A 25,204-nucleotide genomic window follows, 5' to 3' on the forward strand; every position below is an offset into this window, starting at 1 on the left:
GTTAATGGAAGGTAATAAATTTGGAAACAAAAAAAAAAATGGAGCTAGGCAACCAGACTATGGCTGTGGATAAAGAAATTAAACCGTGGGCCTTGGTAACAACACTGTGGCAATAAGAATAGGAATAAGCTAAACTAAAGAGTGGTTATTAATCCGGTTCTAGGGAACGGCGGCAAAATTATGAGAGGTAATTTATCAAACGCTTACACGGTGGTTATTAATCCAATTTTAGGGAATGAATGGCAGCAAAATTATGGAATAAAAATATCAAAGGCAATTGCCATGATTTTATACAATTATTCTTGGTTTTACAACTGCTAATTTGCAGTCCCATTACGGACCCAATAATCTACCATTATCAAAAAAACTCCAATCAACACACCATAAAAATAGCCTTTAAATATAATAAAGAGAATGATAAAAAATCCGCCTTCGGTAAGATTTATAGTCGCTAGCTGCCAATGCCGCTATTTCTTTGCCACCTATGTTCGCAGGCCGCTGTCACTTTCACAAGGGCAAGCATTTTGATCTTGCTGCCATTGTCTGGACTTGAAATTGCAGGTAAAAGCCTTGCTGCCATCACGGAGATGTATGAATCATGGCCAACAGGCACCAATCCCATGTCAAGCACAACAACCACCACTGATTAACGGCAAAGTTTAGTGTTTTAAAGTTTTAGAATTTTGTAGCCACTGTTGGTTTCGTTCGCCGCCAATTTGGTTGAGGAAAATAGGTGTTTCAGAGTTTACATGTGTAATTGGTTAACATTACCCAAAATATATATATATATATATATGTTGTAAGTACGGTCTTTTTTAAAATTAAAAGATGGAAAGTGATTAAATCTATAGATTCCCATTAAAATTAAACCAAAAAATATAATTAAAATATTATACAAATTCATTAAATCAACTGAAGTATAAAACCACAGAATCAAATCATTAAGTTTCAAAAAAAGAAAAAAATGAACATTACTTCGATAAGCACTTGCTACCGTACCCAAGTATCAAATCATCAAAAACCCATTTGGTTTGGACTCCTCACTTTCAATTTGAATCCCGCCCACCAATAACTCAACGGCGGAATCACTCGTTCCAATAGCATAACAATCCGGCTGTCGGTTGCCCGCACGGGGAGAGGCCATTTTCTTATTCATGATCGGAATTTTGCCAAATTCAGACAAAAATTGTGGCATGGTACAACTATTGTAACATTGCTGGATCCCCATGTACATTCAATATGCTTTGTGATGCGACAAAATATCATTGTGCAAATCCCCAATCTTACAAAGGGCAAAATATGTAATTTCATAGGCAAAAGAGGGATTACATTTCCACCAAAAAAATGATAAGATTGGATTTCATCAAAAGAAAGAATGTGCAGTAATTAAATCCAGTGCCTAGCAAATTACAAAGTTTTCCGGATCAAGAAAGCACTTCCATCCTACCTGTGCTTTACTTGGTTCTGTTTCAAGGTTTCTATTCTATTCCCTGTCATCATCCTATCCTGTATTGATGATTCCTATAATGTACATGTTAGCCTACTGGTTGGTTATGTACTTGGAACTACAATAACTGCCTACCTCCTTCTACTACTATAACTTTTCCTGCCGCTATTACTCAGCTTCCGAGCTCCACCTCCCCATTCTTCATCACTATAGTCCTCATCATCATCCCCGCCAATAATTCGTCCATATCTCACCCCCTTTCTCGGTGCAGGGCGCTTCCTTTTGATGTTGGCTGTGTATACTGCATAGTCGACTGTATCTTCCTTCAATGCATTCTTAAATTCCTGGAGAGTAACAAAACCAGTAAGAAACAACATTCATAAAGATCAGCATTTAGCTGTAAGAGGCTTCTTCCCTAAACACAGTACCTGATATTTCTGCATGAGGTCTTCATAAGTGGATGGCAACGCAACACGTGTATCACTGATGTCAAAGGGGATGTTCTGCTTGGTAAGAGGTTCTCCTGGTTTTTGGGGTTCACTTGGAGAATATGCCTGTTTAGAAGAAATATATCAAACGGATAATTCAGTAGCACAATGAAAAAACTAAGCCTCTTATGTTTTATTGCAGCACCAATCTCTATAATTTACCTGGCACCGAGCATCATTTAAACCATACACAATCTTTAGGTACCTCTTCAGCTTCAGAAGAAGTTGCAGTGCAGTAGCTGAAATACAGTCAACCTGTATAAACACCGCAGAATAAGCTTTAAGCTTTTTTATTATTTGTATTTTTTTTCAAATAATTTGGTTAAATGCGCCACCTGAACTTTCTGAAGATCATCTTTGGGGATGTCACGTGGTTCACCCGAACTCATGACATGCACCTTTGCCTCCAATGGAGGGATTCGATGTAAGAGTGGTTGATCATTGGGTTCCGGTTGCACTGTTCCATTCAAGTCGATTGATGACATATGATAGAAAATAGGCTGAGCAGAAGGCTCCTCCTTAATTGTCCCATTTAAATCCATTGAAGTCATGTGATTGAAAACAGGCTCAGCTGATTCCTGATCAACCATTCCATTCTCATAGGTGGTCTTCTGAGCATCTCTTTGTAACAAATGGGTACTCATCGCTTTCATATTTGCCTCGAGTGCTCCAGCTCTAACTTGTATAATTCGATTTATGGTATAAATCAAATAAAGGGGTTCATCAGGTGAGGAAAATGGAAGTAAGGCAAGGACTTCAGTACAGTACCTGTAGAAAGAGGAAAAAAAATTGTACTAATTTTTTCTCAAATGATTGAACGAAGAAATTTATAACTGGCATCAAATAACTCACATCAAAAAAGGAATCACTAAATCACTACAGCTTGGGTTATCAAACTTCCGGACAATGGATGACATAAATTTGTTCCTCGAATTTCGGTTCCCACGAATAAGCTTATAAATTTGTGAAACCCCAAGCCTTGCTTGAGTTAAAGAGCTTCCATCAGATTTCCCCTTCATAGTTCCTGCAGCCTTGGATTGGAATTTCTGGTTTCGACATTCAGAAGAACCACCACCGATGGATTGTATAAAAACAAATGACATCTGAAGGCCATCTCCCAGGCGGCTTTCAAAGAAAGCAGGGTACCTGAAATAAGGCTTCTGTCAGCTGGCAAAAGCAATTGATAGGGACACAGAAATACTACAAGTGTTTAAAGGCACGTACTTTTCATTCATATTCATCAGTAAATGATGAGCCAACTTTGAGTTCACTTCCTGAGGATCTGTCTCAAGCGCTATTAGGTATGGAACACAAGTAATAGGATGAACAAGACCTTGACGTAGCACTACTTCCACTATCTGCATTAACAGCAAACAGTCAACAGTCCGATAACAAAATTAATCTGATATAAGGCTTCTATTTTCCTTGGTTTTTATTTTGAGCTCCTAATTAGCTTTAGGTTAATAAAATACTTAATGATTTTATCGGTCATACTCAATTGCTTTACACAAAAAGGTCCTTTATCCTCCATTCAACTTCTAATTCAACTAGTCATAATGTAGAAATTCCTGGCCAGCATAAGGCCAGCTCCTATCATAGAATAGACAGAAAAGAGAACGAAGCTAGATTCTCACCTTAAGGGCAGTCTGGCGAACTTCCTCATTAGCGTCCAAGCATCTTCCCAAAATCTTATCCCAATACAACTGAATTGTACCTCCACATATGTTTGTATCCCCTGCACCGGCAGCAACAGGTACACTGTGGCCATCTTCTACAGTGTATTCAACCTCATTACTACTGCCTTTATCTGTTTCCATTTGATTTTCCGCATCAAGAAGATATTCATACAGATTTTGCAAAGCTTGCATCTGGTCAACAGAATGATTTAGTAAAATTAATATAGGAGAAGGATATATCAAGTGATATTTTTACCTTAAGTCGGATATGAGAAGAGTCAGCCAATGTTGCCTCTAATATCTTGCCAATGTCCTTTTCCAACATATGCTCTGGTCTAGCAATCAAAACAAAGCCTAAGGCCTACAAAGATCCAAAAGATAAATGAGCTGCCTAAAAGTTGAAACAAGATTCAGATGAACCAAGTAGAGCAGAAAAGAGCATACCTGCAAAGATCTAACCTTTACACTAAAATCCTCCATACGAAGATACCTTTTGAAAAGATTGAGATTGCTGACAATATCAATATTTTTCTCATATGAGGTAGTCAGCAGAGAACTCCCATAACGGATAAGCAATCCAAGACAGAAAAGAGACCGCCCCACTTGCTGAAACTAGTAGAAGAAAAAAGGAGAAATTACATTCAATTCAAAATAAAATCTTTGTACTGAATAAGTGTAGAAAGCAAAAGAATAAAATGCAAAAACAAGTTTGTACAATGAAATACAAAAATATGCGAATCTAATCACAGAATTTTCAGACAGTGGAAGCAACAAATATATAAATGTCTAAGACGCCAGCCATAGAATAATGAACTCAAGCAAAACAAATTATGGGACAAATAAATCAAAACTTGATATTAGCAAACCAACCTGCTTGCTATCAGGATTGTGGCTATCCAAATACTTGAAGAAAACCAAAATAAGATGCTCAACTGTGCTTAACCCTTTTCCTGATATTTTACTCACAGAGCACAGACACCTGTTATAAGAAAACAATAATTGAAGTTGTAAACAATTACTTTCTGACAGATGGAAGCATGACAATATGCGTGCATGTGAAAGGAAAAATCTGTCAACCTATACAAACAAATGCCTGCTGTGCTCTCCCACCCATTTCATAAAATAAAATAAAATAAAATAAAAGGGAGATCTTGCAGACAGAACAAGTTGCACAAAGAAAAAAATGTTGACATCGTAAGGACTTGAAAACCCTCTATAGCATCAGTTGAATAGATCAAGATGCAACAATCTGGTAAACAAAATCTTTTTCAACCTTTCCACCAGCAGCAGCTAGATAGCTGTAACTCAGAACCATACTGAAATTAAGCAATTCCTTCAAATTAAAAAAAAAGAGTTACAGTTATTGACATAGAACCGAATAATTGTTTCTTGCATTCAATTAAATCAGTTCAAACCCCCACTGGATGATGAGAACAGTCAAAGAAACCAATTATTTGAAAAAAAGTACTGAACCTACTTGATGCAAGCATGGACCACTGTCAAAAAAGAATGCCGAACAATCATGTGCTTCAAGTCTTGTTCCAGTTCTTCAATGACACTCGAAGGTAGCTTTCGAACCAAGGGCAGCACAGCATCAATTATAAAAATTACACTCTCTAGAAATTTTGCAACCACTCGATTATCAACCTAAACACCAGATAAAAAGGAGTGGATCAGGGACAGGCAACAGTTGGCAATTTGCAAATAGAGTTGCTTATGAAGGCAATCTCAAGGATCTAAATCTTGAAAGAAAGAATTTAAGTTTTCAAGTTCTATTGCATCAATATATAACTTCGGACATGCTCTGAAAAGACAAATATCGTTGGACTTGCGAGATGGAAGCTAGAACATTTATTTCCAAAACACCAGCTGCGAAGTAATTTTAAAGAGGAACCCTTTAACATAAGAAGTGCAATCACTTTAATCAAGTCATATTACATTTTGTCAGAATGATATGCCAAATAAAAATTAAAATGAAATTCAAACAACCTGACTCTTGAGATATGGCTGCAGAGTGATGACAAACTGGGAAGGGTCTGAAACAGGTGCACAAAGTGTTGGATCCACCACACAAAATGCATGCAAGACCAGCACATAGGGAAGGGTACGCATCTCCATTCCCTCATTATTCATCTCCTCTACCTGAACAAATACAAGTTTTTCAACATGTCTTTTGAAACTGAACAAAGCCCCCAAAATCTAATGACTTTACAAGCTAAAAAATTACCTGCAATATCCTTTCCAATAAGCACTTGCACATTAGTTCACAACGTCGACGTACTGATGCAAGTGACATAGGGTTGATCCCAGCAGCTTTAGCTGACTGAGGGAAAAAATCAAGAGCTAAGTTGCGCTTAATGACAGTGACCAGAAGCTGATGATTTGGCAACCCCCTTAACATTTCAACAATCTGCTCAGTCTTCTTAGCCACCTCCAACGGAACAGAACTACCATCTCCAAAATATTGAGTCTGCAATCCAGAAGGTTCCTCAAACCAGAACTCATAAAAGGTCTTGCAGACAAGATCCTGCAGATAAAAGAAAAATAAATACTAGGACCAAGTATGAGGAAATGGTACATGTCCATACAAGATATGAAGGCTATGTTTAGTAAGCAATATGCCAAATATCTACCAATTTACAGTCTAACTAGTTGTGAGCAGATTTAACAAATCCATGGACCTTCCCAATCCTATATGATTCCCACCAAAAAAAAAAATTCATGAAAGTTTTGCAGTGATCAAATGAAGCCTCAAAACTAAGTTAAAACCATGTATCTATAAAATAATATAAAAGTCATTCATCAGCTTATTCCAACTCAAGTCACAAAATCCCTCAATAGAAAGCAGAACTTGCTAAAAGTGTGGATCAGCTGAATTTATCAAGTTGTAAACTGTAATAGATAAAAGATTAGTGCTTCTCTCTCTCTCTCTCTCTGTCTCTCTCGTCTCTCACAAGAACCACTACAGAACTATAAGTGAATCCCCAATAGGAAGCAAAGCATAAATTATAAAGTTGAAATAAAATTAGTGATTCAGGTTACCTGTATACTGGATTCATCATCATTAACACGAGATATGATCTCGATGCAAGCGGTTGTAAATTCAGTGAAGTTAGTGTTTGAAGTGCACATATCTCGGATGATTTTGATTGCCCTTTTCCGCACACTTACTCCCGTATCTTTTATCCTCTCTGCTACTTTCACAAAATACTGGCACATAACCGGATAGTTTTGGGTGAGAACAAATGCAGTTGTCTTTAATTCAGACATCAGTGTCGCCACCAAATACAAAGAATGTGTAGATTGATTAGGCATACCTGCAAACCAACATCAGGATGTGAAGCAATATGCCGGCCAACGAGCTCCAATGCTGCTTCTCTTACAGATATTGCTGAGTCACAAAACCTTCCTTCAACAGCCAACTGTACACGTTTGTCACACAACACCTCAGGATCAACTTCGACGATTATACTAACCTGCTTCCATCATATAAAAGAAAATAGATGCCATCAGCACCACCACAACAATGATCATTTTCTTTCTCAAAATGCTTAACAGCTTAAAAAGATATTTTCCACTTACCGCTCGTAAAGCCTTAGCCCTGATTATAGGAGAGTTCTCCCTTAAACTAACCTGCAATAAATCAGGTGGTAAGACTAAAGATTATGTTACCTAGTATGTTGGGAAACAAAGTGAAAAAAAAATGCTCACCAGAAGCAGATGAAGGATCTTATCAAACCCTCTAGAGAAAGAATTATTTTGTCCCAGTGCTAGAGTGATCTTTTTAACTGTGTCTCTAGTCAAAGACAATGAAATAGTCCCAGATTCACGCACTATTTCTTTTGATTTCAGTCTAGCAAGGTAGTACATGGACTTTTGTTGAGCTTCCGGATCATCCTTGTACCATAGGCACACATAAAACCTGCAGATGAATGATCTTCCATTAGAAGCAATAAAAGTATAAAACAAGTCAGGAAAGAAGTTTTTTTCAGTACAAACCATCGCACAAAGAGATTCATTTCGTCCGCAGAAACAGCATCTTGAAGGTAATTCAAGAGCATCTGTTGAACAATTTCAAGTTTTGTAATTGTATCAGAAGTTTCGGGATTGCTTTCTGACCGACTGTGGCTCTTATTAATGTCACCCTTGCAATGTGACTTGCAGTATGATTGTAGTACAAGAAGTTGGTTCCTGCAGAGACAAAGCTGACAATTCCAGCCACGATTTGGCACTTCATGTTCCCTTACACCCAAACAATCAGCATGGAACAATCTTTGACAACCTTGACACATAAACATCCTTTTCTCAACTCTTCCATCTAAGCAAACACAACATAGATCTTTAGGGTAACTCTGATCAGAACTATCCTCTCTGACCAGTTCTTGTAACATCCAGAATCTCTCCCGGCCGCAGAGGACAGCTTCCTGCTTCAACCTGGCAGCAATTGTACCAAGAAGGTCAATGGCCATTGAACGTGCTGAGACGTCTTTAGATTTTGGCCCAGCATTCTGTAGAAGTAAGACACAGAGAACCTGCATGTAGAAATCCCTAAGCATAGTAGAACACATAAACTAACGAAGAAAACAAGTTTGACAAAAGTTACCTCCAGAATAGGAGCAGATGCTGGATATTCCGGTAAATTCAAAGTTGTCAGTAAATCCATGACAAGATTCTCCATCATAACTTTCAGCTCAGAAGCATCCTGAGTCTTTACACTTGTAAAGCGCTGAAGAACGCGGGTCCAGAACAAACAGCATGTATCTGTTGCTGCTTCATGGCATTTAGTTGGGTAACTAGAATCAATCTGGACTTCTAATATGGTACTACCACTTGTTGCTTTCCTCAAAGCTTCAGGGAGGTTTGCGCTACTATGAACCAACTGAATTAGCAAAGCAGTGACCATCTGAATCTGCCTCTGTTCTTCATCAGGTAGGTGATAAGTTCTCAATGCTCTTTTCGTGGATGGCAGCTTCCAAAGAAGCAGAAGTATTTCATCTATCACATAAGTGCGATGCTGGGTGTATGAATAGAATATCTGTATTCCATTGATAAAAAATGTTAGGAGATTTCTTCAAACAGCATTCTACCATGTATGAAAGCAAGACTGACATGTATCCATTAGCAGAAACGAAGAAACAAAACTTAAAAAATATCTACCGCGCTTAGTAAACCGATAGCCTTCAATTGCAAGAGCTGGACATTATCCACCAAAAATGTCGTAAAGCTTGTCTTCACCAGCTGCAGAATGCAACTATCAGATAATCTCTCAATTAACAACAAATCCTTGAGTAAACCAAGAATTGTACAGAGCTTCTGAAGTATCGAATTCACAGCACCAGAAACCCTGTCAAGGCAAAAACAACAACAATAAGAAGAAACCTGACTTCTAGCACCCTAAAAGCTAATATATGATAGGCAAACCTATTAAATGCAGATCTCTTCACTTTCACATTCTTCATTGTGCGCCGTCTCTTGCTAGCTGAACCTAAGTCAGCATCCACCTCTTCATCTTCATCAACTGCAAAGTATAAGACATTCAACTCAGTTGTTTACTTTCAACCAAAGAACTGCAGAATGATAAAAGTGAGGGAGAGTTGCTTCAGTATTAGATAACAGCTAATGCATAAGAAGGAAACATAATAAAAGAAAAGAACAACATATAAAAATAAATCAAAGCTTCTTTTATACAAAGAGTAATGATATAGCCACAAACTCTTGTACAATTTTATTTTGTACAAACTGATGTGGCATGATAAAATTGGTTGAATTAAATATCTCTTGGACCACATGATTTATTTCTATTATTTTATATTTTCATTCAAATAATGAATTAATGCCACATCAATTTGTACAAGATAAGTTTGTACAAGAGTTTGTGGTTGTATCATCACTCTTATACAAAAATGAAAAAGATATACATAGAGGAATCAATACGAGCTATCATAGTGGCCAAAGCATATGAAAGTAAATGATATATTGTAACTTAGTAAGCAGAAAAGTCAAGGTTGGGTAAATCAGAATGCAAACCCTCAAGTGCTGCACTTTCACTAGTTTTATGCAGAGCACGATATGACGGATCATAAGCTGACATAACATCTGTTATTTGATGCCTCGAGAACTCCAAAACCCTTTCAATGATCTGGCTCAAGCACATTACAAACGATCATTACAGATCACACAAATCACACGAAATAAAAGCTAAAAACTAAGGAAATGAGAGTTAGCAGAAATAGAAGTAATAAATTTAACAAGAAAATAAATAAAACATGCACCTCTTCCTTATAAAGCTGCTTTGGCATGTGGTCATGAGCCATTACAGCTAGAGCTGCATGAATCGATTCAAGGGCACAAAAGACCATGGAAACTCTATCTGAATCTAGCTGAAACATAATTAACAAAATTGATTAGAAACATAAAGAATCAAATTTATCAAGTAACCAGAATTTCTACAAAATAAAATTATGAAATTTAGAAGGACACTTGCAAAGGCAACAAACATAAACTGCTCTGAATGATTCTCAGACATGCATTATGTGCCATAAAAACTGTAGAATTAACTTCCAGAAATAAAAAGAGTATCGGTTCATCAATTTAAAAATAGATGTTTCACATCAGAAGAAACAGACAAGGCAGTGCCAAACTAACTTGTAAAAACATGAATATCTACATGTCACAAGAGCAATAAACAGAAAAATAATCATATTACTTACATGCTCACGTTCATCAACCGATAAACCTTCTGCTCGATGTATTTGATGATCTAGAACCCGCAATAGTCTCACCAGAATATCTACTGAGACTAAATGTAGAAGTTTCTTTGCACGTAATGACATTATTTCATTCACAACAATCCTGACATCAGCAACAGGTAAAGACAACAACTCTGTGTCATTCTGATCATCAGTAGGAATTTCAGCTCTGCCACAAAAATCCTCCAACATCTCACAGAAGTTCGTAATGGTAGCATCTGTTTTTGGTTGGGGGGGGGGACCAAAACGATGATTTTACCTTAGTGTGAAGAAAGGCAAAGGAGGAAAGAAAAAGAGGAGAAAGAACATGAGACAAGGGGGGAAAACACAAGTACACCAACCTTGAACCTCAATAGGATCAGGCTGAGCTGAGGAAGAGATGTTATCCCCACCTTTCTTCTTGATTTTGGGTTTTCGGGAAGATGAAGTGGATACATCCTGCAATTTAACTTCTAGATTAGCATTACAGAAGTAATTGAATTATGTCTACGGAACTCAAAGTGCATTCTTACATTTGTAAGGATACGGTCGAGGTGGGGATTCTGAGCTCCAATATAATCTCTCTGCAAACCACTAGCGCCAAGTATACTTGGCTCACGGTCTTTCCTTTCAAATGATTCACCGCCAGAAACTTGCTCCTTAATATGACCTGAGAGACTTGAACAATGCAATAAACAATTACAGCAACATTAAATCGTACAATAACAGCATATATAAAAAATAGTGTTTTTCTTTGTTTTTGGGGGGGGGGGGGGGGGGGGGGGTGTTGGGAGGAAGGCACAACACAGCTAGCTGCATTTGGCAACAATATTAGAATGGTAGAGAGTGTATGTCTATGTATAGTACATAACGCAGCAACACAGCATTTCCTCTCACATTGAAAACAAAAAATCGATAATGACCACTTCTGCAAACCTCTCTATGGAATTGACGCACGTTATTCTTTCATTAGTACTCTTAATTTCGCTCAAGACCCATAGAATTGCTATTTAAACTATATTCAAAACAGAACAACTCCATCATACCAACATGCCGTAATGTGTCACTAGCCTTCATTTCTGATGCAAAAACTAATAGCTCAATGCCAACCCTGTTTTAAACCTACTGTCCTCTTTTATCAATTAAGTATCGACTTAACTACACCTAAGTATCCACAAGCATACCAGTCACTAACATAAGTAGCATTCAACATGCCAACTAAAAGTTTCTCGATCAAGACGATAATCCTTTCTAACTTTCATTTTTCATAATTATAAGAAAAAGATTTAATTTTGTCAAAGTTGTTCTGTCACTAACCTACAGCAGAACAAATAGGTAGATCTGGTCTAGTTCAATTAGTACAATTTATTCCAAGCACTAGCAGGAGATATTTATAAAAGTAAAAAATAAAAAATAAAAGAGCAACTGAGAATACTTTGTTTACCAGGAGTGACATACTCAAAAGCTTCCGCATTATATTGGAGAACTTGGTTGTGAAGTTCTAAAGGCTCCATATCGCTATAGGGATCTGGCTTTGCCTCATCTCTAAGATTCCTATAAATGCAATAAAAAAAGAAATGCAATAACAGATTGATGATTATGTAAAAGAAAACCAACAATATAACAGAGCTACACTTGTTGGTACCACTAATTCATCATTTAATTACATCATATAACAGAGCTACACTCGTGAAATTTACAACACTAACTCTCACAATCATTAATTTCTCTAATTTCGAATGAATATAATTTTTTGTTGACAAAATATTTCTCCTAAACAGTTCCTGATTTCTATTTTGGAATTCAAATATGAATGTGTCAAAATTTCAAAATGATTAGTTTAAGTTTTATTTTAAAAAAATCAATTAAAAACGTTTAATTTACTTAAATTCAGCTACTTATAAAACACATTAAAATGAAAATCAAAGCATTTAGAAAATCTTTTGGCTTCAAACCAGTCCATTTCAAATTGCTTGCAACTGAATCTAAAAGAACGAGCAACTTATACAAACCGAAATGATCCTTCAAGCAAACCAATTCAAGCATAGAGAAAGTACGAAATTAGAAAAACCGACACTTACAAGTACGAAACATCGGTTACACGAAGTAGATCAGCAATTCGACTCGACTGAGTGAGAATCTCAGTACGATTCAACGACCTATAACTGACACCAGCGCTAGCTTCATCGAACAACCGCAGGTTCGGATCCGTAGCGCCGCAGAACACTGGAAGCGAAGGCAACGGCAAGCACGGAGCTACTTCCGAGTGTATCGTGTTCGAAAAGCCGATCCCCCACTGGCCGGTCGAGCCTAGGCCCGAGCCCGAGCCAGAGCCAGAAGTCGAAGCGCTCGGGAAGCTGCTCATCGATTAATTAACAACCGGTGAGTAGTTCGCAATTTGTGGAACAAAAGCATTAATAGGTAGTGGTATTGTTGCAATTAGAGGAAATTTGTGGGGTATTGGTGGGAAATTATGGGCTGACAGAGTTGAGTTGAGTTGAGTTCCGAGCCCTAGAAGAGAGAGAAAAAAAGAGAGCAAGCAAATGGCGGGGAAAGTAATCTTGGGGATGGTAAAGAGGATTGGATTTTATAGGCGGGGAGAAAAATAAAAGTCTACGGTTCTGAAGTTACGGTAATGCCCTTGTTATTTGTGTCATTGTGAGTTTCCAATGTTCGCTTCTTATGGGGGGAATTATTTTGAATTTGAAGGGATTGTTAGAATTTGTTGGTTCTTGTTGAACTTCGGAGAATTAAAATCATATTTTCCAATTTGTAAATTGATTTAAATTTGGGTAGTCCCGGGAATGCCCCTTTTGTTTAGCAGGTTGTGACGTGTGCTTTGGCCTAGGCTTGCCTCACAGGCTTTGTGTTGAAATGATTTTAATAATTGCGCCCCGTATTTTCATGTATTTATGGAATAACCCCGATTGGAATTAATACATTCTTTTTGGGTAGTGCAATGTCAATGTGTACCTTTCTTTCTACAATTTGTTTCAACCCATTAATTATTTTTTTAAGTAGCGCAAACATTTTCTATCACCAAATAAATTGGACATGCAATTCCCTTTGTCGAAATTATAAAGGATAAATATTTTAGTATTTTTCTTTTTTAACCATTAATTTTTTGTCGAAATTAAAAAAGTATTTTCTTTTCGTTGTTTGTCAATTTACTTCCAAAGTGTCTTTATATATACAATTATGATATGTAACTTGAATGTGGTATACGTACTTATACGTATAGCTTTATTTTAATTTGATGAGTAGTCCATGGATATATATATATATATATATATGTTTTGATAGAATCTAGTAATTGCTAGCAAATCACTGCTTGCGTTGCGTGATTGAAGGGAGTTGTATTAGAAATAGAAAGAAATAAAAGTAAATTGCAAACTTATATGCATTTTGGATATTTCAACCATGCTGTGCTGGCTGCTGCATACTTATAAGGAAATTCTATCAATTACGTACCTTCCCTACTGAGAAATTTTTGTATATCATTTGGCTCTTCGCACTTAATGCTCACAATATCAATGGCAACAACCGGTGTAATCTTTATATATATTTTTTGTTCCTTCCACAGCTGATTTCTTTTCTGTAGTAACCAAAATTAAAAATCTCCATAAACAACAGTTTAATTTCAGAGGCAATGTTTCCTTTCATATCAAAATATGATGCCCATAAATTTCACCTTCGCTTAAACTTAATTTAATTAAACTTGGTCTAAAAATTATATCAATCATATAGAGCTTTCAAGCTATGGACAGTCCTAAGAATTTCTTTGCATGGTTCGGTTTCATGGCTGCTCTTGCAATGGCCGTGGCTTCAAGATTGCCTTACGATGAAGTTAAAATGAATGGTGCGTGGGAAGATGCTCATGCTACATTTTATGGTGACATGTCTGGAGGAGAAACCATGCGTAAGCGCGTCAATATCATATTATTTTTGTTAGAATAGTCTGACATATATTACATATTCAAGTTTTTATGACAATTAACTATATAATGACAGAGGGAGCTTGTGGTTATGGTGATCTCAAGAGACAAGGATATGGCCTTGAGACAGCAGCTCTAAGCACAGCACTCTTCAACAATGGCTCAACTTGCGGTGCTTGTTTCGAAATCATTTGTGTGAATGATCCTCAATGGTGCTTAAAAGGTGCCGGCTCAATCAAAATCACAGCAACCAATTTCTGCCCACCAAACTACACAAAGACAAAGGACATCTGGTGCAATCCTCCCCAGAAACACTTTGATCTTTCGATGCCTATGTTTGTCAAATTAGCTCCTTCAAAAGCGGGGATCATTCCTGTGAGATACCGCAGAATCTTGTGTAGCAAGCAAGGTGGTGTCAAGTTTGAAGTTAAAGGGAATCCGAACTGGACACTGGTTTTGGTGTACAATGTTGGGGGTGCTGGTGATGTTACCGCTGTGCAGGTCAAGGGATCAAGCACAGGCTGGCTGCCCATGTCTCGGAACTGGGGCCAGAATTGGCAAACAGGAACAGTGCTTCTGGGGCAGGGTTTGTCATTTCAGGTGACTACAAGTGATGGGAAGACGCTGCAGTTTGATAATGTTGCCCCTAGAAATTGGCAATTTGGCCAAACCTTTCAAGGGAGAGGAAATTTCTAGGGTTCTATTCCGTATTTATTGGACTGGGTGTCTCATTTTGTGATTTTTGTTGCTTTTCTAGCCTGGGAACCGTTAATGGTAAAATGTTTTTCAAAGTTTTTGTATTGAGGAAGAAATAAATGAATTTTGCCCGCCGGTCATAAACAACAAATTAACGTGCTCAATCAGTTGTTCAGTGGTTGATAATTTTTATTTTGAGTTTTAATTGTTGATTATTTTTGTGTAATTAGACCTTTTTTCTAAGGCCCTGTTTGGTATTAAAAGTAGGGAGAAAATAACTGCTGTAGTTTAAAAATTAAATTCTTTTAATTATACAATAAAAAACTTATAATATCTCTAGTGTTTTTTGTCAAAATTATTATAATTTAAAAGCTACAGTTTTTGGAAATTTCGGTTTTACACTTTAGTGGTAATAAAGTGAAAAACTTTTACACGCTTGAAACATCTAAGAACTTCAATAATTGGATTTGAAATAAACAAAGCTGCAATTGGTCCTCCAGATATACATGCCACATTCATCACGAATTCCCACAAATTTCCTAACACTAGGCAATGAAAACTAAAAAGAGCCATCACAACAACGACAACAAGCACAAACACACAACTTATTATATATTCCAATTAATCAATAACACACAGAGTCGAGTACAAGGTGACTTGGATCATCAAGCTGGCTCTGACTCCATGTCACCACTTGACGTAATAGCTTAACGCTATTTGTTTGGCAAGGGTCCAATATTCGTACTTAAGTTCTAATAGATATTATTGGAGTAATTAATATGAAAAACATATGTACAAACTTTGAACATGAATGAAACTGATAAACCCTTGCAGTTGTACCAGTCGTAGACTGAAGGCAAGGGAGTTCAAATGACTCTCCACAGACAGCCCACACAGAATCGGTAAAAAATCTGGTATGGACATAACTTATAATCTAGTTCGAGCCTTTTTCATTTTTTGGCGCAGCTTGGCAAACAGTTTCACCCTTCACTTCCAATCAAGCATGTCTAATAGCCACAAAACCTCTTCCTTGGAGTTTGCAACATCACAGAAATCCATCTCAATCCCAAAAACAGTAAGAACACCTTCATCTCCATCTTCCACGAAACGCAGAGAAATCCATCCTCGGATTCCTGAAGTGAAAGGGTGATCAGGAGAGAAATCTAGATACTCAAATGCATGGGCCCTACCGGTTGTCCGATCTATATACTCAAACCTAGATTTATTAATTATGCAAGCAACTCTGTTTGAATCCTTGCGTACCACGAGCACCGAAACGCTAACATTCTGGCTCCAAGTTACAGTAAACCTGGGTTCAACAGGTATGGTCATCTTGTACTCGCGAACCTCGAGGTCACAACTGAGATCAGCCATCATTCCATTCTGCAGGACAGTGCCAGCAACCACTTCTGAGAAGATTAACTTATCTTCACTCCAAATGTCAATAAAAAATTCCAAATCATCGAAGGAAAGCCTTGGCGGGAGAAGAGTTCGACGATGCTGCCGTTTATTAAAGGTCTGATATAACTTGTAGTAGGTTACCGTGGGAGGATTTGGTCGCTTGCAAAACGAAGGCCATCTCCTTGCACAAAGGCACTTCCATAAGTAATCATCACGAGCTATGTCTCTCCATTGCTTGCTTACAACCATACATGAAGCAAGATCTTTTCCATCCAGAAAAGGGAAAACTGCCTTCAAAACCTCTTCGTCTGCCATTTCTAGCTGGTTAATAATAATCAAAAGCAGAACAACAGTGTGTTCCCACAACCACTTACGGCATTGGAGACACCAAAAGCAGCTGATTCAGAAGAAATTCCCTGTAAAGGAGAAGATATGAAATTTTCAAATTGTAAAGTAAACTAACTGCAATCATGGGGTTCAAAACTAGAGCATTGAACACAGAGATGCCCTAGACAACAAGAAAGACAGCAGCAAAATCATTTAAACATACAAACGAGTATCAAAATTTTCAGGTGGCTATGAACCGCTTTTCTTATCAATACAAAAAAGACAACTAAATTAAAGTAATAGCCAAAACAAAGCCTTCATCTGATCAAGTCAATTCCATGATCACAACTGCAATATAATAAACCCAACAGAATCTAACTTACAAACATACAGTACACAGGGGAGTCATGAATATAGATGAAAATTTATAACAAATGTAGGGCAAGAATCCAGTTTTCTTTTTTCGGTCATAGTATCAAAAGCCAAGTTGATTACCTCACAAAACTTAACATAATAAGCACGCTCCAATACTAGCATATGCAAAAGACAATTCAACCGACTCCAAAATCAAATCTTTGGCAACCATATTAATCAAATACAACTCAAATCTCTCCTAATCGAGCTTCTATACTTCATAAAACCAAAAAGAAAAAGAAAAAAAACACTAGAGGGCCCGTTCGACAAAAAGATAGCAATAATCCTTAACAATCATATATATACAACAACATCGGTTATTTTCAAAATACGCAACTCATTTTGCATGCAGATCAAAACATCAGCAAATCAATAATTTTTTCTTACCTAAGGTCAAAAGTCTAAATTTTTTATCCAACAAAATGTTAGAATTTCAAATGCCCAGATGAAATCTTGATCATTCAAGTAAACCCAGTGCTGCATTTCGTCAAATGTACAGATAAAATCAACACATATATAAAGGACTAGATAAAGCAAACCCTAGATCGAACGCAGGCTCTGGAGACAAAGAGAGTGAAAATTGAAGCGATTGAAGTGAAATAGATTAGAAAGGAAGTGAAAAGAGGATCCAGTGAGAGAATTTCTCACCTAAAGTATCAGTTCGATTGAATTAGAAAAACCCTAGATTTCAGTTACGGTTGAAGAAAGGAGATCAGAAAAAGTGAGATACGTCATGTACATGGCGTAAGGTTTTTTATTCAATAATTAAACATTTTTTTATTTCAATAATTACACTGAGCAAATATTGACCAAAAACAACTCCGGATGTGGCTATAAAAATATTCATGGAAGGGAAATTGAATAGAATTGAAAACACAGAAGCCTAAAAAACCCAAAATCGGAAGATTTCAAAGATCCACTTGGACTAGCCCAGGACCCTAAATTGGCTAAGCCCATTTTATCGTTAGATTGGCCCAGACCATTCTAACAGGCAATGATAATAATGGTTCTTCAAATAGTAGTTGCAAATTATGAACCCTCACTTAATTTAAATAAATGGTTCACCAACTATTTTTAGAATCTAAAAGTACAACTTCTTTACCAATGTCCACTTGTAATTGGAATGTTTACTTTTGAATATTTAAAGGTTAAATACTAAAACTAATCGTAAGCACTTGATAAATGCTCATTTCATGATATATCATTGTGAATTGTAAAGTATATGTTGTCGCATTATTCATTATTTTTGAGTCAAAAGTTACTTGAATTTCATTTATTTTAACTATTACATTGAAGTTCTACCTTTTTAATCATCTTCTCTCCCGTTAGTTCAAAAAAATGTATTAATATAATGAGTTAGTAAACTTTTTTTTTTAAAAAAAAAAGAAATTACCAACCGTCCACCTGTTTTTTCACCGTTTTTCAAAAATACACAAATATTTTTTTTTTTACAACTCTCCACCTGAAGTTAACTTTTTTTTCATTGGTCTACTCTCGTTATAACACCGTTAGAACTTTGTTGACATCATAAGGGTAAAATTGTCATTTCACAACGACACAATGGTGGAAATGTGCAAAATAATATAACTTCAAGTAGAGTTTAGCAAAAAAAAAATTAAGAATTGTGTATTTTTGAAAAAATACGAAAAAAAAAGTGGTCGGTGGATAATTTATCTTTTATATTTGAGGGTCAAAAAGTCATTTATATAATATTCCGTTAGTTTTTTTAACGGTCTCCAAACGAAAGTAAAAAAGTAAAAAGAAATATAACTTCATATGAATTCTAGAAAAAAAAAAAAAAAAGAATTGTGTATTTTTTAAAATATTAGAAAAAACGGATGGACGGTAGATAATTTTTTTTAAAAAAATAATAAGAATAATAATAATAATAATAATATGGAGTGGGTAAACCATTTATGAAAATTAAGTGATTTATTATGAAGAACTTTCTTTGTACATGTGAATTTTAAATTACAAGTTCGGATCCAGCAAGAAGCGAGTGTGAATTGACCCAAAATTCAGGCATGAATGATATTATTGGATTGGAAAAAGCGGGCGAAAGGAAGGAGTGGGGAAAGCACAAATTAGAAACAATGTTGGGTGTTAGAATCAGACAAAACAAGTGGGTCACATGGACTCGTGGGCTCCCAAACAAAAAGGGTGAGCGACCCATGTTGATCAGGGCGGTCTCCAGCCGACCATTCCATTCCAATCCACAAAAAAAGGAATAAAGCAGAAGAGCCTCCTCCTGGATACGACCTAAAGATGCGCTGCTGCTGCTGCTGCTGCCCTGCCCGAATTATTCTCTTATTAAATTGACGATCCCAATTTAATTTCCAAAAATTTCTTTCTTTTTTTTTGGGGGGGGAAAAAAAGATCACTTTCATTTCATACTTGTTCATTTTGTTTAACCCAGAGGGCTAGAGAGGAATGAGTCAATTTAACTTAGTATTTTACCACGCCTCACACTCATAATAAACCAGTAATAGCACTCCACGTTTCAAAATAGAATGAGAATTAATTAATCAATTTATCCAGGAGAAGGTCATTATGATTATCCAAATCAAAGAGTAATTAAAGTTTGGTTGTAAAGGCAGCTTTTCTGAGAGAGTTCTCTCTAACCTTATTCGAGCTTTATTGGGAAAAAGGTTTTCAAACATGCATTAAGATAACGAGAATTAATATAATCACATGCACTTGTTACACATGGCACACATGCCCGATTTTAATAGCTTGAAACCCAAGGAGGGTTAACGTGCGTATCAAATCAAATCAAGCAACAAGCACTTTTGATGGCCAGCTTTGATCAAATCGATACGAATAAATAAATTTGAGAGGAATGGTGATTATGACCTGTGATGCTGTTAAGATACAAGAAAAAAAAATAGTTTTTATATGTGTTACTCACTTACTCTTGCAATGGTAGCCAGGAAGTGTTATGTAATTAAAATTAATTAATTTAATTTATGTTGTATTTTAATCAATCAATTAGTTCTGTCCTTCCTCGAATTTAATTTACACAATAAATTAAGTACGCGCATGTGCATAATGTATGATTCTGGACTTGAAATGTTAATTATTCACACGTTAATTAAATTAGTGAATCTAATTATGCATGCGTTAGGTAAGAAATATGTTTGCTAGACTTATATAATTAATTTAAACCATTTAATATATATGAAGCTAAGAGAAAGGCAAATATTTATACATGCAACTCTCTCTCTCTCTCTCTCTCTATACACACACACACACACACACACATACATATATATGCAAGATTGCTAATTAATAATCTCTACGCAAAATCTGAATCTCTACTACACAAAACTTAAAATCTCTAGCTAATTAACGCAGATGATGCAACGGCGTACGTACACCATTTTGTGTGTGTGTGTATATGGTATTAGTAGATGATAAACCCTAGTGAATTAGAAAGGGAGGAGGGGGGTATATACCATATGGCCGGGTAGGGGCCGGAAAGGAAATGCAGGGACAGTTCCACTTGAAGAGTCGATCAGTATGTATATGTAAGGCTTAGCATGCAGAGGGAATGTGGAGAACATGGTGTACAATTGATGTTGCTTCACTGTCTAGCTAGAGTCTCGCCTTTGTCACGCACATTTCTCTCTCTCTTCACTCAAAGCTGCAATTGCAATTGCATGTGCTTTCCCATGTGCTTTTTTCCTTTTTCTCTCTCCCTTTGCCACATATTGGAGGGCTTTGCTGGCCTGGCCCATATCACCTTCACATGCACCCTTTAGGGAAGCCACAACCCCAATAACATTGCCTCACTAGTCACTACTTTCTATTCTTTTCATTCACTGATGAATTGCCCCTCTTTTTCTCACACTATATCTAAACTACCATCCGTTCCCATTAATTAATTCATTCATTAATCTATCTCTATCTCTCTCTCTCTCTCTATGTTTGTATATACACACACACACTACACACACACGCGCGTATGTCATGTGTGTGTTTAATAATATGCAACGCATGCATGCCATACTGATATATGATATATAGTCTTGTTTATTATCGAGCTGGCATGTAATAAACCTAATAGAATTAAATTTGGATCCAAATCCCACTTATTAATCTTATTGAAGCGCATAAACCAAACATTAATTGAAAAAGTAAGAATAAAAGAGTACATAATAGTATATGTACCACTCCTTTCTCGGTTGCAATGCAACCTCGTCGGAAGTTTCCATTTAATAGATTTATATAGTACTTAAGCCCCTACTCATACTTGTACTGTTAATTAGCTTAATTAAATCTTTTAGCTGCAACAGTTTCTCTAATAGCTTATGTATTAATCCATTGACTAATATAAAAAAAAAAAAAAAAAGGAAAAATCAACATGAAAATGGGAAGAATATGAGGAGGGTAGTTGAGGAATTGAAGAACATCAAGTGTCCAACTTAACATGTGCCATTACAGACAGGCCAGGCTTTTGCATGCTCTCTCCTTAGCCTTAGGGACTGCAACTTGTGCTAGCTCTAGATATATGGTAGATATATTTATATTCTCTTCTATTAATTTGCTTTAACTTTTCCAGCAGTTTTTCTTTAATTAATTCAGGTGAGAATGGGTGTTTTTCTCGGAAAAAAAAAACTAAATATTACTGTAAATTAATAATTCAGTTTTCACGCATGCATGAAATTATCTAGTTCGTCTTTGTTTTGTTGTACGTAGGGAGTGATCCTACGTACTCAAATTAATTAAATTAAATCAAATCAAAGGGCCTAATGATGATTCCATGCATGGTTCATTTATATCTTCCGAAAAATAAAAAAGCAAATAAATATAAATAAATAAAGCACAGCCGAAGACAATACAATGGCAATATGGAAGTACCTACAAAAAGAAATGGCAAAATCCAAACTCAACATTACTTAAACCCATAGTCCCCTACTCAACTCGCTCATCAAACTCTCTAGCTCCTCTCTCTTAGTTAAGTCTTAATTTCTCTCGAATGAGAACCAAAAAAGCTCTCAAAACCACCTTAAGAAGAACAAGAACAAAACTACTAAGAAGAAGAAGAAGAAGAAGGGCAGCTCATGCAATAAGTTCGTACTGCAGAAGCGGAAGCAGAGGCAGAAGCAGCTTCGTCAGTAACAATGGTAAGGTTTCGGCAAAGCTGGAGGCTCTCAAAAACCTAATTCCTAGCGGCCAAGTTAACAACGGTGATGACGATAACAAGTCAGTGAAAGCTGATCAGTTGTTTCAAGAAACAGCTGACTATATCATTCTTTTGAGGACCAGAGTGCTCATTTTGCAGAGTTTGATTCAGTTTTATGGATCTGCAACTAGCATGGAGGACCAAAATGATAATGTTGATGTATTATTATTATAGCAACCTCTTTTGTTTATTTACCTATTATCAATGAAAATTTTTATGAGATATGTTTCTTTTTTCTTCTTAATTTCTTTCTGTTATACATTTATTTTTTTATTTTTTTTAATGCACGGCTAAGGATTTGCCATTATAACCTTGTTTGGTGGGACACAAAGACGGAGAGCAGGAAGATGGTAAGGAGATTTAACATTAATTATCTTAATGTCTTCGGCGTTTCTTATAATTTTCTTTTTAAATGTATGTTTTCAGTTTTGTCCTTTTTCGGTGACTTCATTTCTTGTTCTTGGTGAAAATGTGAAGAATCCCAGTATCTGCATTGGGATTTGAATCTGTTTTATAATTTATTTATTCTGGCTTGAGTTCAAATTTATTTTTGAGTGAATTAATTGTAATTTCGCACGAGTTTTTAAGTTAATTCTGTTTCAAAAAAAATCACTATATATGATTATGAAGACGCAAAGTTTAATATAGAAAAATAGATCTAAACTTTTGTGCCAAAGACATCAAGCGGTCATGAATAGCAAAATTATAAGATTAATCAATTTTCCTTCGAGGACGACCTTCAGCTTTAGCCGAAGAGAATTACTCCTGGTCCTGGGGATAGGGTCATGTTGAAATCACGAGTTTATCTGTCTAACCGAATTATAACTTTATTTATTAATTGTAATGGTCGCAAGTTTATTTTAATACACTTCTCAAATTAGTTATTCTATCTTTTTAAATGCTACGTTAGAAGGTACAAACAAGGCTCCAAACGTAAAAAGTAATTTGAAAATTTTAACTAAAAATTAATGGCGGATTAGCCAAAAAAAAAAAAAAACCCTTGTGACCACTTATGAATATGATGATGAATGACACAATCTCATGAACCTTCTCTCTTTTGCGTTTCCTACTCGTAAAATCATTATATATATATATATATATATATATTTTCTCCTGTTTGTGACTCAAAATTTCTCTGGCTTGTGATGAAGTGGGTGACAGCTCTTTCACAGCCAACATCCCATGTCATACGCGTACATATATACAAGGGAAAAGGACATTCAACCCCCCAACGTTTAGGAAAAGGGACAAAAAACCCCTCAACGTTTCAAAAAGGACTTATAACCCCCTTTCCGTTAATAAACACCGTTTGTTTTAACAGTAAATTTATTTTTTATTTTTAATTACTTTATACCCTTATAATAAATATAAATTAATATATTGATTTGAGACATGTCACAATTAATATTTTCTAAAACTAAAAATTGAGATACAATTACATTTTTGTCCAAATTATTTGCTATAAAGTATACCTTTCTAATGATCAAACCTTTCATATGTGATTATTACTAATAAAACAAAATTTGATTAAACCTTTTTTCTTTGAGGAATCAAAACCATATTATTATTGTTAGAAAGGTATAATTTATAGTAAATAATTTTGGTAAAAAAATAATTGTATCTCAATTTTAAGCTTTTAAAAAATTATTAATTATGATATATCTCAAATTAATATATTAATTTTTTTATTATAAGGGTATAATGCTAATTAAAAATTAAAAATAAATTTACTGTTAAAACAAACGGTGTTTATTAACAGAAAGGGGGTTATAAGTCCTTTTTAAAACGTTCAGGAATTTTTTGTCCATTTTCCTAAACGTTGGGGGGTTGAATGTCCTTTTCTCTATATACAATGGGACTGTATCAAAGTATGCGAGAGTGAGAGTCGTTGATGACACTTCACTCTATTTCTTGCGACATTGGCATTCATTTGTTTGTTTGCAAATTGCAATTACACAGCAAACCAAAAACAAAAAACAAAAAAGGTAATTTTTACGCACCTCCCCTGGGGTTTGAAGTATTTACCTTACATGGTGAGTTTGTTTATATTCTCACACATACCTCCCCTCCTGTTAAGTATAAATACACATATAATGTTAGTATACGAGGGTGAATATGTAAAAGATTACTTTAATTTTTTTTAAAAAAAAAATCAAAACTTAAACAAAAAATGCACTGAAAACCATGTTATTACCTGCTTTAACTTATTAACCATCATGTAATAAAATGTTCTCCTTGGACCTTCATCAAACAAAAATCGAAGCTAAATTTTTCATTTTCACTTCTTTACACCACAATCATTTCGACTTAGCCATGAATGAGATAGGCTTGGTTGGCGGCTGAAGAGTAGTGACGGCGGCCTTGTTATACATATGATTGGTATTGGAACTCGAAAGAGGTCGATGTGAATTCAAAGTCTTGGGAGCGTTATTTAGCTTTGATTTTCTTCATTTTCTTCATTCTGGTATTGGATTTGGTGGTAACGATACAGTGACTATTTACTCATCTTGCCATGAGCATCATGTGACAAAAGCCAAAATTTTAGAATCTTTTGCCTCCCCTTCTTTCACATTTTTGAAATGTTTTTCTTCTCATTTTTTATTATTTGTTGACCCATTTTATTTACTTCGTAGGTAGCTATGTAAGGTGAATGAATGTCCAGACAAATTAATCAGTATCCAAAATTGTAGCCGCATGCATATTAAAACGGTAAGAAATTTTTTCTTTTTTTCTTTCTTTTTTTAATATATCAAAAATGGTGTTGTTTACTTTTTTGAAAGAAAAAAAAAAAAAACAAATCTTGTTGACATATTACTGAATAATATTTGAGATACTATTTAATGGGAGAGATTCTAGAATCCCTCTCTTGTACTACACTCACATAATATATGTGTGACAAGTGTGTAT

General features: G+C 35.7%; 3 protein-coding genes across 10 annotated transcripts; 1 reads left to right on the forward strand and 2 right to left on the reverse strand.

The window, feature by feature from the left end:
- Window positions 1-1,283: 1,283 nt before the first annotated feature.
- LOC102628065 (sister chromatid cohesion protein SCC2) lies at window positions 1,284-12,903 on the reverse strand. Of its 6 annotated transcripts, none has more exons than XM_006482673.4 (28): window positions 12,421-12,903; window positions 11,798-11,893; window positions 10,873-11,017; window positions 10,702-10,798; window positions 10,322-10,578; window positions 9,884-9,991; window positions 9,639-9,750; window positions 9,033-9,129; window positions 8,769-8,955; window positions 8,215-8,646; window positions 7,611-8,143; window positions 7,323-7,533; window positions 7,194-7,244; window positions 6,929-7,087; window positions 6,654-6,821; window positions 5,839-6,138; window positions 5,601-5,753; window positions 5,089-5,258; window positions 4,482-4,590; window positions 4,056-4,223; window positions 3,868-3,972; window positions 3,570-3,803; window positions 3,160-3,293; window positions 2,788-3,081; window positions 2,271-2,703; window positions 2,098-2,190; window positions 1,876-2,001; window positions 1,284-1,791 (listed from the first exon to the last, which is right to left on the reverse strand). In XM_006482673.4, exons 1-28 carry the CDS (start codon window positions 12,702-12,704, stop codon window positions 1,579-1,581), a joined length of 5,469 nt encoding a protein of 1,822 aa, XP_006482736.1. In that variant the 5' UTR covers window positions 12,705-12,903; the 3' UTR covers window positions 1,284-1,578. The 6 variants fall into 6 exon arrangements, with proteins under 6 accessions (XP_006482736.1, XP_006482735.1, XP_015387115.1 ...); XM_006482672.4 differs by having other exon boundaries at window positions 10,873-11,009; window positions 11,784-11,893; XM_015531629.3 differs by having other exon boundaries at window positions 10,873-11,009; window positions 11,775-11,893.
- Window positions 12,904-13,994: 1,091 nt separating this feature from the next.
- Window positions 13,995-15,114, forward strand: LOC102617104 (expansin-A23-like). The gene is made up of 2 exons (XM_006482723.3): window positions 13,995-14,258; window positions 14,351-15,114. Exons 1-2 carry the CDS (start codon window positions 14,099-14,101, stop codon window positions 14,968-14,970), a joined length of 780 nt encoding a protein of 259 aa, XP_006482786.1. The 5' UTR covers window positions 13,995-14,098; the 3' UTR covers window positions 14,971-15,114.
- Window positions 15,115-15,559: 445 nt separating this feature from the next.
- On the reverse strand, window positions 15,560-17,936 carry LOC102628748 (F-box protein At5g39250). Of its 3 annotated transcripts, none has more exons than XM_052443669.1 (2): window positions 17,652-17,936; window positions 15,560-16,787 (listed from the first exon to the last, which is right to left on the reverse strand). In XM_052443669.1, the coding sequence occupies exon 2, from the start codon at window positions 16,684-16,686 to the stop codon at window positions 15,958-15,960; it is 729 nt and encodes a 242-aa protein (XP_052299629.1). In that variant the 5' UTR covers window positions 16,687-16,787; window positions 17,652-17,936; the 3' UTR covers window positions 15,560-15,957. The 3 variants fall into 3 exon arrangements, with proteins under 3 accessions (XP_052299629.1, XP_006482738.1, XP_006482739.1); XM_006482675.4 differs by having other exon boundaries at window positions 17,761-17,935; XM_006482676.4 differs by lacking the exon at window positions 17,652-17,936 and adding an exon at window positions 17,500-17,645.
- Between the last annotated feature and the right edge of the window lie 7,268 nt (window positions 17,937-25,204).

This window comes from Citrus sinensis, chromosome 6, assembly GCF_022201045.2.
Source record: "Citrus sinensis cultivar Valencia sweet orange chromosome 6, DVS_A1.0, whole genome shotgun sequence".
Classification (NCBI taxonomy): Eukaryota; Viridiplantae; Streptophyta; class Magnoliopsida; order Sapindales; family Rutaceae; genus Citrus; species Citrus sinensis.

Excerpts from the sequence above, each read along its gene's own strand:
- LOC102628065 (XM_015531629.3), bottom strand. The coding sequence starts at position 12,704 with ATGAGCAGCTTCCCGAGCGCTTCGACTTCTGGCTCTGGCTCGGGCTCG. Across the intron at positions 5,754-5,838 it reads TATTGGAAAGGATATTGCAG|GTAGAGGAGATGAATAATGA; the intron begins GTAATTTTTTAG and ends GTATTTGTTCAG. Across the intron at positions 3,804-3,867 it reads CTTCTCATATCCGACTTAAG|ATGCAAGCTTTGCAAAATCT; the intron begins GTAAAAATATCA and ends TCTGTTGACCAG.
- LOC102617104 (XM_006482723.3), top strand. The coding sequence starts at position 14,099 with ATGGACAGTCCTAAGAATTTCTTTGCATGGTTCGGTTTCATGGCTGCT. Across the intron at positions 14,259-14,350 it reads GTCTGGAGGAGAAACCATGC|AGGGAGCTTGTGGTTATGGT; the intron begins GTAAGCGCGTCA and ends ATATAATGACAG.
- LOC102628748 (XM_052443669.1), bottom strand. The coding sequence starts at position 16,686 with ATGGCAGACGAAGAGGTTTTGAAGGCAGTTTTCCCTTTTCTGGATGGA.